General features: G+C 35.4%; 2 protein-coding genes across 2 annotated transcripts; one reads left to right on the top strand and one right to left on the bottom strand.

The window, feature by feature from the left end:
- Positions 1-738: 738 nt before the first annotated feature.
- Positions 739-4,991, bottom strand: LOC115714850 (notchless protein homolog). The gene is made up of 13 exons (XM_030643618.2): positions 4,725-4,991; positions 4,563-4,644; positions 4,377-4,466; positions 4,153-4,278; positions 3,829-3,956; positions 3,532-3,731; positions 3,219-3,282; positions 2,652-2,762; positions 1,897-2,034; positions 1,524-1,666; positions 1,380-1,434; positions 1,142-1,198; positions 739-1,045 (listed from the first exon to the last, which is right to left on the bottom strand). Exons 1-13 carry the CDS (start codon positions 4,866-4,868, stop codon positions 962-964), a joined length of 1,422 nt encoding a protein of 473 aa, XP_030499478.2. The 5' UTR covers positions 4,869-4,991; the 3' UTR covers positions 739-961.
- A 1,826-nt stretch (positions 4,992-6,817) lies between these two features.
- LOC115713779 (uncharacterized) lies at positions 6,818-10,912 on the top strand. The gene has a single exon (XM_030642262.1). It carries the CDS (start codon positions 6,818-6,820, stop codon positions 10,910-10,912), a length of 4,095 nt encoding a protein of 1,364 aa, XP_030498122.1.
- The last annotated feature ends 2,482 nt before the right edge of the window (positions 10,913-13,394 follow it).

Below are 13,394 nucleotides of genomic sequence, written 5' to 3' on the forward strand. Positions count from 1 at the left end.
CTGAAAAATGGAAAAGATTCTTCAAGATAGTTCTTCAGTTAGGGGCAAGATCCAGGTCCATCGATTCGTCTGGATTTGTATTTGTTACTGCTAGGTCTCGAACACGGGTTTTTGGGTCTTGGCTGGGTCAAGGTTTATGTCATTGATGTACTGTTATTATTACTATTATTGTAAAATATAAAAACAAATTTTAAAAAACATTAACCAAAACTTGTATTTTAGAAACTACAAAAATTCCTTATTTTTTTATCTTTTAAAATTTTGAAAAACCATGAGCTGGTATGCAAAATAAAACAGCGCAGCCATCCTCAACCCGCCAAAGGAGAAGGCGGAGCACCTTGTTTGATCCACAGCTAACTGCAAGCCACTTCTCAGATCACCATTATTTCTTTCCCAACGCAACATCGAAATTCCACTTGGCTTGGTGTCAAAGCCATAGTGGTGGTGGCATTAAGAAGCTTGCTTATACTGCCCACAGTAGGAAGGCAGAGCAGCAGTATTGACTGTTATTCAAAGTTTCCAAATACAAAATTGCTCATCAACATCCATTAAAGGAACTTCAACCAGTCACAACAAAAGTTAACAGGGTTCGGGGACAGGGAAAGAGACCAGTGAGATGCGAACCATAAGTGCCAAGAGAAGAGATTTCTTAGTAGATAAACAGCACATGTTCAATTCCAGCTAGTCTGTCAGGGACTCTAACCTGGAAACGTTTAGCCAAAACCAGTCGAAAGGATATTTATGAAGCTCATGCATTCTTTCATTTGCTGATTTTGATTTAGTGCGTTCCAAATATGTACAATATTCGATACATAAAACAGTAACTTGTATATACTCTCCCGCTAAAAATATGTAATGTAACTGCAGCTTATATATACTTTATGTATTGAGCTAATTATGAGGCAATAAATTAAGAGAAACAAAATTTAATCACATTTTCATAATTTTGATTTTACTTTATTTAGCCCATCCACAATTTTAGCGTTTTATCCTTGCCACCAGAAGCAACTTTTTCCCCAACTGAACTCCAATCAATAGCATAAACCTTTCAAAATAAAAATCAAAAGTCAATTTGAACAAACAAATAAGAGATTAAAACCTCAGACATATGAAGAAGAATATGCACTAAAACTAAAATTACCTCATCAGCATGCCCTGGGAGATCTTGCTTTAATTTTCGTGTGCGCAAGTCCCACACCTGAAATTAAACAATAACTCATTACAGCACTCTTTTCAATTATAAAGCCCTTTATGAAACTTATTATTGGATCAAGAAAATTCCAAGTTAAAATATTGAACGAAAAAAAAAATAATCTCCTTAGGTTTGAAAATTCGAAGTTATTGAAGTTAACAATTCTTATTTTGACCAATTGACATACCTTAAGTGTTGTATCGGCACTGCAACTTAAAAGAAACCGACTGTCGGCAGACCAACTGCAAGTAAAAAATGCAATAGGAAAGGTAACATTTCAAGATTACTAAGTTGCTTTATAACAACACTTGTAGTTAGAATCAATTCAAACCTGATTTGATAAACTTTGCCAACATGACCTCTTAAAGTAGCAACAAAATTTCCAGTAATACCGTTCCATATCTTGACAGATTTGTCATATGAGGCAGTCGCTATCCATTGCCCGTCAGGGGAAAAGCAAACTTGGTTTATAACCTGTTAACCAGTAAAAGAATTCAACTCCATCTGTCATTACTTGCAATGTTTGGAGAACAAGAAAGAACTAAAACAATTACTATATAGGGATCTCTAGGTGAGACTATCATGAAAGAATGGCAGTTCATGATAGAGGATTTGATGATTAGGAAAGAGCTCAAAATTATATATATAGTTCTACCAAAAAAACTAAAAAAGTATGACCAAGACAAAGCAATAAAGAATCTTACCTGTTGATGACCAGTAATACGAGTTTTCGGTTGTTTGCTGACAAAAGGTTCCCACAAGAACATAGTCCTATCATCAGATCCTGAAACAAGCAATTCAGGCTTGTTGCCTTTCATTTTGTTGTACCTCTCCAAAGCAACCTGTGCATTTCAATCAATTTAATACAAACATTTTAACCAAAAAATGAACCAAATAAAAGAATGCTTAGAAGAAAAGGAGTCCATTCCATCAGTAACAATTTTCCTTCACAAGATTTTATGCACAAGAATGTAAAGTCAAGACAAAACAGTACCAAATAAAAGAAAAATCATGCTCAAAAAGGAGGGCACCAGATGTTGTGTAAACAAGAAACTACTGACATTTTTTTCTCTATATATCGGAACATCTAAAAGTACTTTTCCAGGAAAAGACCCACTTAACATTTTCATTAAAAATGAAAACAATCCAGTTCAGAGAGCAAATTGTTAACTCTATTAACTGATAAAGGCCACACATTTCTAGTGAAGAAAGAATTTAGTTTAGTTCCGATGACTAAACTGATATAGTACAATAGTAATTCCTTAATAATGTTATTATCTTAGGAGTATATTTTAGCCATTAATCTATGAATAGGAATTAAGTTAGAATCCTATTTATCGGGTTTACCACTAAACTTGCGCATCCTTACAAATAAGGAAGAAAAAAAAAACAATGCATCATTTGTATGGAATAAGTTTCACAAAATAATTCAAATTCTAACTAAAAGATAAGAATTCACCTTCTTCATTTCTTCAACAGATGAGTATTGTTTACCGGTGTGATCGAAAGCCCCAGTGTGGAGGATAAAATCAGTGCTCAAAGAAATAGAGTTGATCCGATGTCCATGACCCTTTCACAAAATAAAAATACAATACAACTAGTATAAGAAGAAAGCTAAATACATAAAGAATTTGATTTAAGATATTAATTCATGTTGGTAATCTTGTGATGGTATTGGACCTTACATAACAATGATTTTTTTTTTTATATCCTTTCTCATCATCAACACACTTGGTTAATTTAGACCAAGAGTTTCCATACCAAGAGATCCAAGGTTCAAACCTTGATCTCATCTCAATTCCCAACTCCCTCTCACCACAATCAAACTAGTGGCGGCTTTTATAAATAAATATGTTTTAGTAGCAAGACAATGAATCATAAAAAGGTAAATTCCGAAATTTGCAATACGACCATTTTAGTTCTAATCAGCAAAGCAGATTATGTTAACCTGAATATAGAAAGAAATGCTTTCTAATTCATTATTATCTTGTAAGAATAATAATAGTGTGTTATAATGCATCATTACCTTCAATTCACGAATCAGCTTACCCTCCGAAGTTTCCCATACTTTTATAGTACGATCCACCGAGCTGCAACAATTATAAAGAAAAACAAAATTTACTTCCTCTCACGGGGTTTGAATTTCATAATGACAACACAATGGAATCAACAGAAACCAATTTAAAAACAATATGAGGTACCTTTCATGTTCAGCTAAACTAACATGGTGTCCATATTGGCCAATAAACCAATTTATGACTTTGATGATAGTTGATTAAGATATAAAGGTTAATTAAATAAACAAAAGCTATTTCCCAATGAAAAAAAAAAAAGCATACCCAGTATAAATCACCCCATCTCCACTCCATTTCACACAAGTCACAGAATCAGTATGTCCAGAAAGGGATATGAGAGGTTTCCTCAATACTATATCCCATATGCGTGCAACACCGTCCTTACTAACACTAACGAAACGTCTACATGGAGCAGTTATGTGCACTGGTTCCCAAGCAATGGCATTAACCCAACTTTTGTGACCCTAAAATAAAATATTGCAATATCTGAAAAAAATTACAAACAAAAGATAACAAGTACTAACTTCTAGCATTGGATAAAATTTATAAAATAAAGTTTACCTTGAGTGTACTCCCTAATTGTTTTCCTGTTAGTGGATCCCAACTCAAAATTTCTCCAGATTTACCCCCACTCACAAGATGCTTACCATCAGGTGACCATGAAACACAAAGAACATGACTTGTATGTCCTAGGTCAAAAATCAATACAAAAGTCTAATCAATTAAAAGTTAAAGGAAAGAAAGATATAATCAATCAAATAACTTGCTTCACGGATGCAATGCAACAAGTGCAAATTAATGAATATATCGAAATAAGTTAGAGAGTTCATCAATTTATACATGAAGAATGTAGAGTTGAGGTGAGTTAGATTCCAAAGTCCAAACCTTTACATATGTACAATGGTGTCTGTGTATTAAGATCCCATAATCGAACAGTGGTGTCACCCGAACCACTTGCCAATTGTTGGCCATCAGGACTAAAGGCAACTGAAACCACAGCATCTTGGTGACCTGCAATGTCAAACCAACCCAATAATAAATACAACAGTAAATTCTTCCTATTCATCATCATCATCATATATATATATATGAGCTGGACAAAAACTCACCAGTAATTGTCGAAGAGCACCGATAAATTGGTCGTACACGAAAAATTGCTTGCGGTTGATAAACTATAATAAGGGCCTTCTCCACCGAAACTGTATTTTTTGTTATGAAAAAAAAAATGTTGTGAGAAAGAGGTTTCATACCTAAAAATAGAGGCAATAATAATAATAATAATAATAATAATAAACCTTTGTTTGATTCCAAATAATGAGAGAGAGGTCCAACAAGTTCCATGTCCGATATATAAAACGAGTATGGTAATTTCTCGTGCTGAGAGAATGAAATTAGCCTAATTAGGTTTCAGAAAATATGATAAATGAAGATATATAGAAGAATGCATAGATACATACATTGTTGAGGAGTTGATTAACAATATGTTGGAGTTGTTGAGGTGTAACAGTTTGAGGAAGAAACATATGGTTTCCCAGAGCAATTCCCTCTGCATCCTTCAAAATGCACAGCAGACCACCCTGATCACCTTCACCCGATTCCATAGTGACGTCGTGACGAGGAGAAGTTGCAGGTGAGGTTGCACCGCCGGCGTCAATACTGAGAGACACGAGCGAATTCAGGGTTTTTCTTTTTTTTTTTTAACTTTTACTTTTATAAATATTTAAAGTTTAATTCCAGTTGTAAACCCTAATATTATTTATTCCTTTTTTAATTTTTAATTTTTTTAATGTTTTATTAAATTTATAAATATTTATTTATTATTAATTAATAGATGAAATTCTTTTCTTTCTTTGTGAGCATGTATGGCCTTAAAGAGCTATGTGGCAGTTAGTCCCTTTTTTTCTTTTTAACTATATTAACTACCTTATTTTGATCTTATCTCCAATATTCCCTCCTCGTTTGAATATCTCACTTTCAAATGTCTTCCTATTTCTCCCTTATTTTGAATTGTAACTGTTCCCTCCTCCTTATCCTTTGAATTTCTGCATTTTTTCTTGCTGTCTTCATGCAAATTCACTAACCTCTTCATGGATCATCTTCTACACGATATTAACCATACTTTAATCCTCACTGAATCTGAACGAGAAGTGCTTACACTTCCTGCTGAATTTCATAATGGAAACCTCCCTGAATCGAACCATGTATTGTATGCTCGAGTTGTATCTTCAAGAGACATCAATAGGAAAACTTTTCGAATAAAAATGAGTGGGTTCTGGAAGGGTCAATACCCTGCAACAATTACAGACCATCATTCTGGTCTTTTTCTTGTTTCTTTTGGGTGCATAGGTGATCTTAAGAAGGTATTGTTGCTGGAACCATGGCATTTTCAGAATCATCTCATTGTGTTATCCTCCCCTACTGTCCTTCACTCACCAACACCGGAAGCTATGTCGCTCACTCCTTTTTGGATTCAACTACATAGGCTGCCTTTTCTAAGCAAGACCAAAGCTATGGCCGAATGGGCTGGGAACCTACTTGGTACTTATGTTGATGTTCATGAAGATTCCTTAAATGAGGACTGGGGTCCTTTTCTGCGATTTCGTGCAATTCTTGACATTTCCAAGCCATTACTTAGAGGAAAAATGGTTAAGCTTAAAGACTCACTTGATGAATTTTGGTTGGAATTTCGTTACGAACGTTTACCGGAGTTTTGCTTTGAATGTGGCATTATTGGACATCCATTTGAATCTTGTTATAAGTTTCTTCAGGAAATCTATACAGGACAAGAACCATCTCTTGCCTATGGTCCTGCTATGATTGGTTCGCCTCTTCCAGAGTCGGGTTACGATCGGTATCGCACAGATTTTTTTAAGGGAGGGGCATGGCCTTTAATGACTAGACTTGCTAAGAAGTCCTTTGAATCAGCCATTCCTTCACTATCCAAGAGATCTCTGCCTTTGCCTCCTAATATGACTCATAGAGAAACATCATCATCACCAAACACTCCATCACATTTGCGTGTTCCCTCACCATCCAATCCCTCATCTATATCTCCCACAACATTATCTGACTACTGCACTAACTCCATTAATGATGTTCCAATTATTCCATTTCCTTCATACCTTCCTTTTTCACCCATGATAGCCACTTACCCTCCAAATACTCCCTCTGTCAAGCCATCTCCTCGCACTCCTTTTACCACTGTTGCTTCCTCTTCGATGCCTCTGAGTTATAGCACTATTATGTCCACCACTTCTTCCATTCCAATTCAGACTAATTCACAAAACTTGAAAGGCAAAGCTATTCTCATTTCTGAAGATGACTCTGAGAATTTTAATCCTAATAAGCAATTTAAGAGGCAAATTGATTCGGAATCTCTTCGAAATGTTCTTAAGCGTTGTCGTTCCAATGCCATTCAAATTCAATCGGATTCTTCAGCTCCGAGTGGATTCTCCATGGCTCCTCCTGTTTCCAACTCCAATACTTTGGATTCAGATGAGTCTCTGCCTGAAATTTCAGCGGTTGTTGCTCAGCAACACCGCGCTCAACCATGAATTTTGTAAGTTGGAATGCCCGGGGTTTGGGGAACCCGAGTGCATTCAGGCATTTACGCTTGCTTGTTCATGAGCAAGCTCCCTGTGTTCTGTTCATTATGGAAACTAAATTACAGTATGGTAATATAGATAAGTTTCGTAAGCAGTTGCATTTTCCTAATGGTATTGAGGTTCCACGGCAGGGGCAAGGGGGTGGTCTTATGCTCCTTTGGAAGTCACATGTTACTCTTTCTATTAATAATTACTCTCTAAATCATATTGATTGTTTTGTCGAAAGTCATGATGGTCCATCTTTACATTTCACTGGTTTTTATGGACATCCGAGTGCATCTCAACGACATCTTACTTGGACATTATTGCGTCGATGTTCTGATATTGCACCCTCCTCTCCTTGGTTCGTCCTAGGAGATTTCAATGAGATTATTTCTCATGATGATAAGATTGGTGGGCCTCGACGAAGTGATTCACAGATAAAGGCTTTTCGTGCTGTAGTGGATGCCTGTAAACTATCCCAACTTTCTTTTGATGGACAAAGGCCAACTTGGACGAATAAAAGTCATGGCAGTGGGCATGTAAAGGAACGACTGGACTATGGTTTCATCAATAATCAATGGGATTCTACATTTTTAATTCCATCTTTGCAGCACCTGGATTTTTATAGATCAGATCATAGAGCTCTCAAAGCTACTATCACGGCTAAATCTGATCAAACTGGAACTGTTGAATTCAAATCTCGGTTCCGCTTTGAAAAAATCTGGTTAAGGGAAGAAGCTTGTGCTGATATTATATTGGCAAACTGGAATCGGGGTGACAGCAGCCCATTGGTTCAGTTAACCAATAACATTTCTGACTGTGCATCGAATCTGCAGCAGTGGCATTACTCTACTTTTGGCAATCTGAGAAGGGAAATTAAGGATTCTCATAAACATGTAGCAGCACTTCAAAATTCATCAAGCACAGCTCCTGAACACTTTGCAGCACTTAAAAATTCGGAGCAGATACTAGATGATTTGTTAGCTAAGGAAGAAGATTATTGGCATCAAAGAGCTCGTATATCATGGATGAAATCTGGGGATTCTAATACAAAGTTTTTCCATCAACGTGCTAATTCAAGATCATCCAACAATCGAATCAAAAAATTAAAAGATGCAGCAGGAAATACTCAAACCAGTGAATCGGCTCTCATGACTATAATTTCAGATTATTTTCAATCTATTTTCACAAGCCACCAAGTTGATGATCATGCTATTAATTCAATTTTAGAAGTTGTCCCAACCATGCTTGATGAGAATGCAAGAGATATCATTTCTGCGCCATTTACTGCATCTGAAGTTTATACTGCTCTCCACTCAATGAGTGATGACAAAAGCCCTGGGAAAGATGGTATGTCAGTCATGTTCTTTACCAACTATTGGAATATTGTGGGAAGTTTAGTCACAGAATCGGTGTTGGAAGTTCTCAACAATGGTGCTGATCCTACTCTCTTCAATAGCACTATAATCACTCTTATTCCAAAGGTTAAGAAGCCACAGTTTATAACTCAGTATCGACCAATCAGTTTGTGCAACGTACTCTATAAATTGGTTTCTAAGTCAATTGTGCTGCGATTGCAACCTTTCTTGCCATTGGTGATCTCTGAATATCAAAGTGCCTTCATGTCTCAACGATTGATAACTGATAATGTTCTCATTGCTTTTGAGTTGTTGCACTCGCTGAAGAATCGAAAACGGGGTTCACAAGGGTATGCTGCAATCAAGCTCGACATGTCCAAAGCGTTTGATCGCGTGGAATGGAATTATATTGCTCAGATCATGTTGAAAATGGGGTTTGGAACCATTATTGTCAACCTTATTCTTCGATGCCTTCAATCAGTTTCCTATTCTTTTCTCTTGAATGGTAAGGTTCTGGGAGATTTGAAGCCATCTCGGGGAATAAGACAGGGGGACCCTCTCTCGCCCTACCTATTTCTAATTTGTGCAGAAGGACTCTCACGGCTGCTCCAATCAAAAGAAAACAATGGGTCTCTCTATGGGCTGAGAGTGTCAAGAACAGCTCCATCAGTATCTCATCTGTTTTTTGCTGATGATAGTGTTCTTTTTTGTCGAGCGAACCCCCAATCAGCTAGGTCTATTCAGCAAGTGTTGGATATCTATCATAGAGCTAGTGGCCAAGCAGTTAACCCAGACAAGTGTGTGCTATCCTTTTCTCCTAACACGAGACAATATCATCAAAATTACTTCCAACAACTTCTCAATATGCCAATTCAGCCTTGCCATGAAGAATATCTTGGGTTGCCTTCCTTCTCAGGCCGAGATAAGACTAGACTCTTTAGTGGTATCACTGATAAAATTTGGAAGCTATTAAGTAGTTGGAAGGAACAATTATTTTCTGCTGGAGGTAAGGAAGTGCTATTGAAAGCTGTAGTACAGGCAATTCCCACATATGCAATGAGTTGCTTTCGTTTGCCAGCCACACTGTGTCATCAAATTGAGAGCATGATGGCCAATTTCTGGTGGGGATCAACAGCTTCTGGTAATGCAATTCATTGGAAAAATTGGAATTCTCTTTGTAAGGCTAAGGTTCAAGGTGGGTTAGGCTTCCGAAATTTCATTGACTTCAATCAAGCTCTCCTAGCTAAACAAGCTTGGCGTTTATTGGAATCACCTAATTCTCTACTCAGTCGCATATTGCATCACAGATATTTTTTACATGGTTCTTTGCTTTCTGCTGGTTTGGGCAACTGTCCTTCACTTACTTGGAGAAGCATTGTATGGGGTAAAGAGCTTCTTGTTAAAGGCCTTCGATGGAGAGTAGGTACTGGTACTCAAATCAATTGCAAAACGGATCCTTGGCTTCCTGGACATACTGACTTTACACCATTCAGCTTCATAGGCACTGATAGTTCTTTGCAAGTTGCTGATCTTATCAACTCCCATCGGCAATGGGATTTCTCAGCTGTTGCAGCTAATTTTGGACAGGCAGACATTGATAGAATTCTATCCATTCCACTTAGCATCTTCCCTAAGGCTGATATCCTCATTTGGAATGGTACAAATACAGGTTGTTACTCAGTCAAGTCAGGATATTATTTTGCAAATTCACTTGCTGAGCAACAAGACACGGGCAGTTCTAATACTTATGAGCATTGGTGGTCTAAATTCTGGAAATTGCAGCTGCCTTCCAAGCTTCGTATCTTTGTCTGGAAGGTGTTTCATAATGTATTACCTGTGGCTTCTGAATTGAACCGACGACACATTGCAGCCTCTCCTTACTGTCCATTGTGTAAACTTCAGCAAGAAACAATTCCACATGCTCTTTTCCTCTGCTCGAGGGCCAAAGAAGTATGGAAAATATCGAATCTAAACCTGAATTTCAAGCTAGCTGCTTCCTCTTCTGCTGAAGAATTTTTGCTCTATGTCTCGGGACACACATCCACACTTGAATTTGAGCAATTTCTTACCCTTTGTTGGAGTATTTGGTTCGAACGAAATGCTGAATTCCATGATAAACCAGCAAAATGTCCTACTGCTATTAAAGATTTTGCACTGCAATATATTGCCAAATATCAATCAGTGCATGCTAAATCTAATGTTCCTTGTCCTGATGTTGCACCTGCTGCTCCTTTCCCAACTTCTACATCTGCAGCACCATCAGTTGATCCCTGGAAAGCACCACCTCAAGGTACCTACAAACTGAATACAGATGCAGCCTTTGACAAAACTAATAAAATTATTGGAATTGGAGCTGTGTTGCGAGACTCCTCAGGTTTTATTAAAGCAGCCTTTTCCAAGTCCATTCACGGGTCTTACAAAGCTGAAGAAATGGAGGCTACTGCACTTGTTTATGCTCTACAATGGCTTCAAAGCATTGGTTTATCTACTGATTACATTGAAACCGATTCTTTGTTGGTAGTTCAAGGATTAAAAGTTGCTTCTCATTTTAATTCTGCTTTTCATACTGTATTAAATGATGTTAACTATCTTGTATCCTATTTCCCACGAGCACAAGTCTCTCATGTCAGGAGATCTGCTAATACTTATGCCCATGTTTTGGCTAAGTTTGCTCTTACGGTGGATACTGATTGTTCTTAGTTGGAGGAATTTCCATCTCCACTGATGACTATTATGTAATTTTATCATAAATTAATATAATAGTCCTTTTCTCAAAAAAAAAAAATTAATAGATGAAATATCACTCTAAATTTATATATGACGTTTTTTTTTAAAAAAAAAATCTATCTATTATAAAATTCAAATCCATACTTTTAACTATTTTTAAAACAAAATATTTTAAACTATGCTACATAAAAAAATGTTATCAAGTCCCCACGTATTTAAACAAATTTTATTAATCTAAATCTATAATTGAAAGAAAGGTTTTTCTATCATGTTATTTTTAGTGTATTATGGATTGTATATATTTCTCTTTGTAATTTCTTTTAAGAAGAATCGTATAATTATATTTGTATATATAAACATACATATATAAATTACACTTTTTGTTTTGAAGGATAAAAATTGAATGTTAAATAGTATGTCATTATATAATTTTAGAGTGTTAATTGACTACTTGGAGATTAATATTTGTTGTCACAATAAGAATATAACAGAATTATTTCAGAGATTATTGTCAATTGTCACTATAAAAATGTAGTGAAATTATTTGCAGCGAAATATACTCACAGCAAAAAGTATCTTTGTTTTCATGGGTGGACACTGAACATCAAATAACAAGAGTTTGGAAATACTATATATTGTTGTCGCTCTTTGCGCCGGTGTACTTCTATTCATCAATTTACAATTATTTTTAACTTATTTCACAGTATAGAGGCTATTATTATTATTTTGTGGAAGTTGTGAATCTTGAGACTTTTTATAAATTATGTTTTATTTTTGGACTATATCATATAATTTATAAACTTAGTTTTTCTAATAAGAGTATCTTGTAGTATAATAGACCTTAAATTTTTATGTAGAAACTATAGACATTAATGTATATAGAGTCTTAAAAAAGTTAAAACTTAAGTGAGAGTAAGTCATAAAATTGTGGACATTAATGTATATGTACATCAATTAAGTATATACAAAAGTATATATATATATCAAAAATTGACATTACTATATCAGTTAAATATTTCTTGATCAATTATGACCATGGTAGAAGCACACAATTATTTATTATTTCAATATTCACAATCAGAAATAAATTCTCCACATAGCGACAATAGTACCCTACTAACCCAAAGAAACTTGAAACGTTAGTAACATTTTTTGGTACATTCTATAGTATATAATAGAGTCTACTTTTGTAGAATTTGCAGTGATACCATCGTGAGAGATTACATGTCTTAAGAATTTGATCTCAGTCATCCAAAAGTCACACTTCTCTTTTTTAGCATATGAATGATGATCCCTCAAGGTGTGTAAGTGTTCAGCATAATCCTTACGTATTTTAGAATACACCAAGATATCATCAATGAATATCACTACAAACTTATCCAGTAAGTCTAAAGACTCTATTCATGAGATTCATAAATACAGTAGGTGCATTCGTTAATTCAAATGTCATCACAAAAAACTCAAAGTGTCCATAACGTGTTTTGAAAGCAGTCTTTGGGATATCTTATTCTCTAATCCTTAAGTGACGATAGCGTAACCTCAAGTCATTCTTTCAAAAGAAATTTGAACCTTCAAATTGATCAAACAACTCATCTATCATCAATTAGGATACTTTTTTTAAAATGTAAATTGATGATTCAATTTTTTATAATTGATATAAAGTTGCAAAAATGATCCATCAACCTTCTTAGCAAATAAAACTAGAGTTTCCAATGAAAAGTACTATTTATATTATTGATGTTACATTTATCCATTAACTACCTAATATATTATGTCTCAATTCAGCCAACTCTATTAGTGTCATGTGATAAGGCGAAATAGAAACATGTTAAGATCTGAAAATCAAATCAATGTAAAATTTGATCTCCTTATTAAGATAGTAATCCCAATATATCTTCCGAATATGTTTTCGGAAAGCCTCTAATCACTAACATTCAAGGAAACTAGTTTAAAGTCCTAGACCCACCATCGAATCCAAATAAATTCCCATAGCACTCTATGTTTCTTTTCCCACCTAAACATGTTTTTAGGATGAGATTTTGCCTTACTACAACATTGTTGGGTGAATATTACTATGAAATCATTATTGGGAGTGTTGGATTAAACCTCCACTTACACTGATATTAGACTCAATACACTTTAATACAAAGGACAGAAAAGGAATTACAAGTAAAAGCCCTAAGTTGGCCTTCGGCCTCTAAAATCCCTAACAGAAATTAGTTAGAATGGATTTGGTTAAATCCACACCTAACTAATTTCTGTAACTACCTAACTAACACATGCAGAAATAAAAACCAGAACCCTAGATCTATATATACCTGCATCAACACCCAGATCTATACGGTTGAGTGATTTCTTCAAGATCCAGGTTTTGAACACTTGAAGAAAGAGAGATTGATGCTCGTACATGCACAAGAACAAAAGAGAAAGTTAGTACAGTTTGAGAGAAAGGGAT

This window comes from Cannabis sativa, chromosome 4, assembly GCF_029168945.1.
Source record: "Cannabis sativa cultivar Pink pepper isolate KNU-18-1 chromosome 4, ASM2916894v1, whole genome shotgun sequence".
Taxonomy (NCBI): domain Eukaryota; kingdom Viridiplantae; phylum Streptophyta; class Magnoliopsida; order Rosales; family Cannabaceae; genus Cannabis; species Cannabis sativa.

Excerpts from the sequence above, each read along its gene's own strand:
- LOC115714850 (XM_030643618.2), bottom strand. The coding sequence starts at position 4,868 with ATGGAATCGGGTGAAGGTGATCAGGGTGGTCTGCTGTGCATTTTGAAG. Across the intron at positions 3,957-4,152 it reads ACCATTGTACATATGTAAAG|GACATACAAGTCATGTTCTT; the intron begins GTTTGGACTTTG and ends TTTTTGACCTAG. Across the intron at positions 2,035-2,651 it reads CTGTTGAAGAAATGAAGAAG|GTTGCTTTGGAGAGGTACAA; the intron begins GTGAATTCTTAT and ends TGAAATGCACAG.
- LOC115713779 (XM_030642262.1), top strand. The coding sequence starts at position 6,818 with ATGAATTTTGTAAGTTGGAATGCCCGGGGTTTGGGGAACCCGAGTGCA.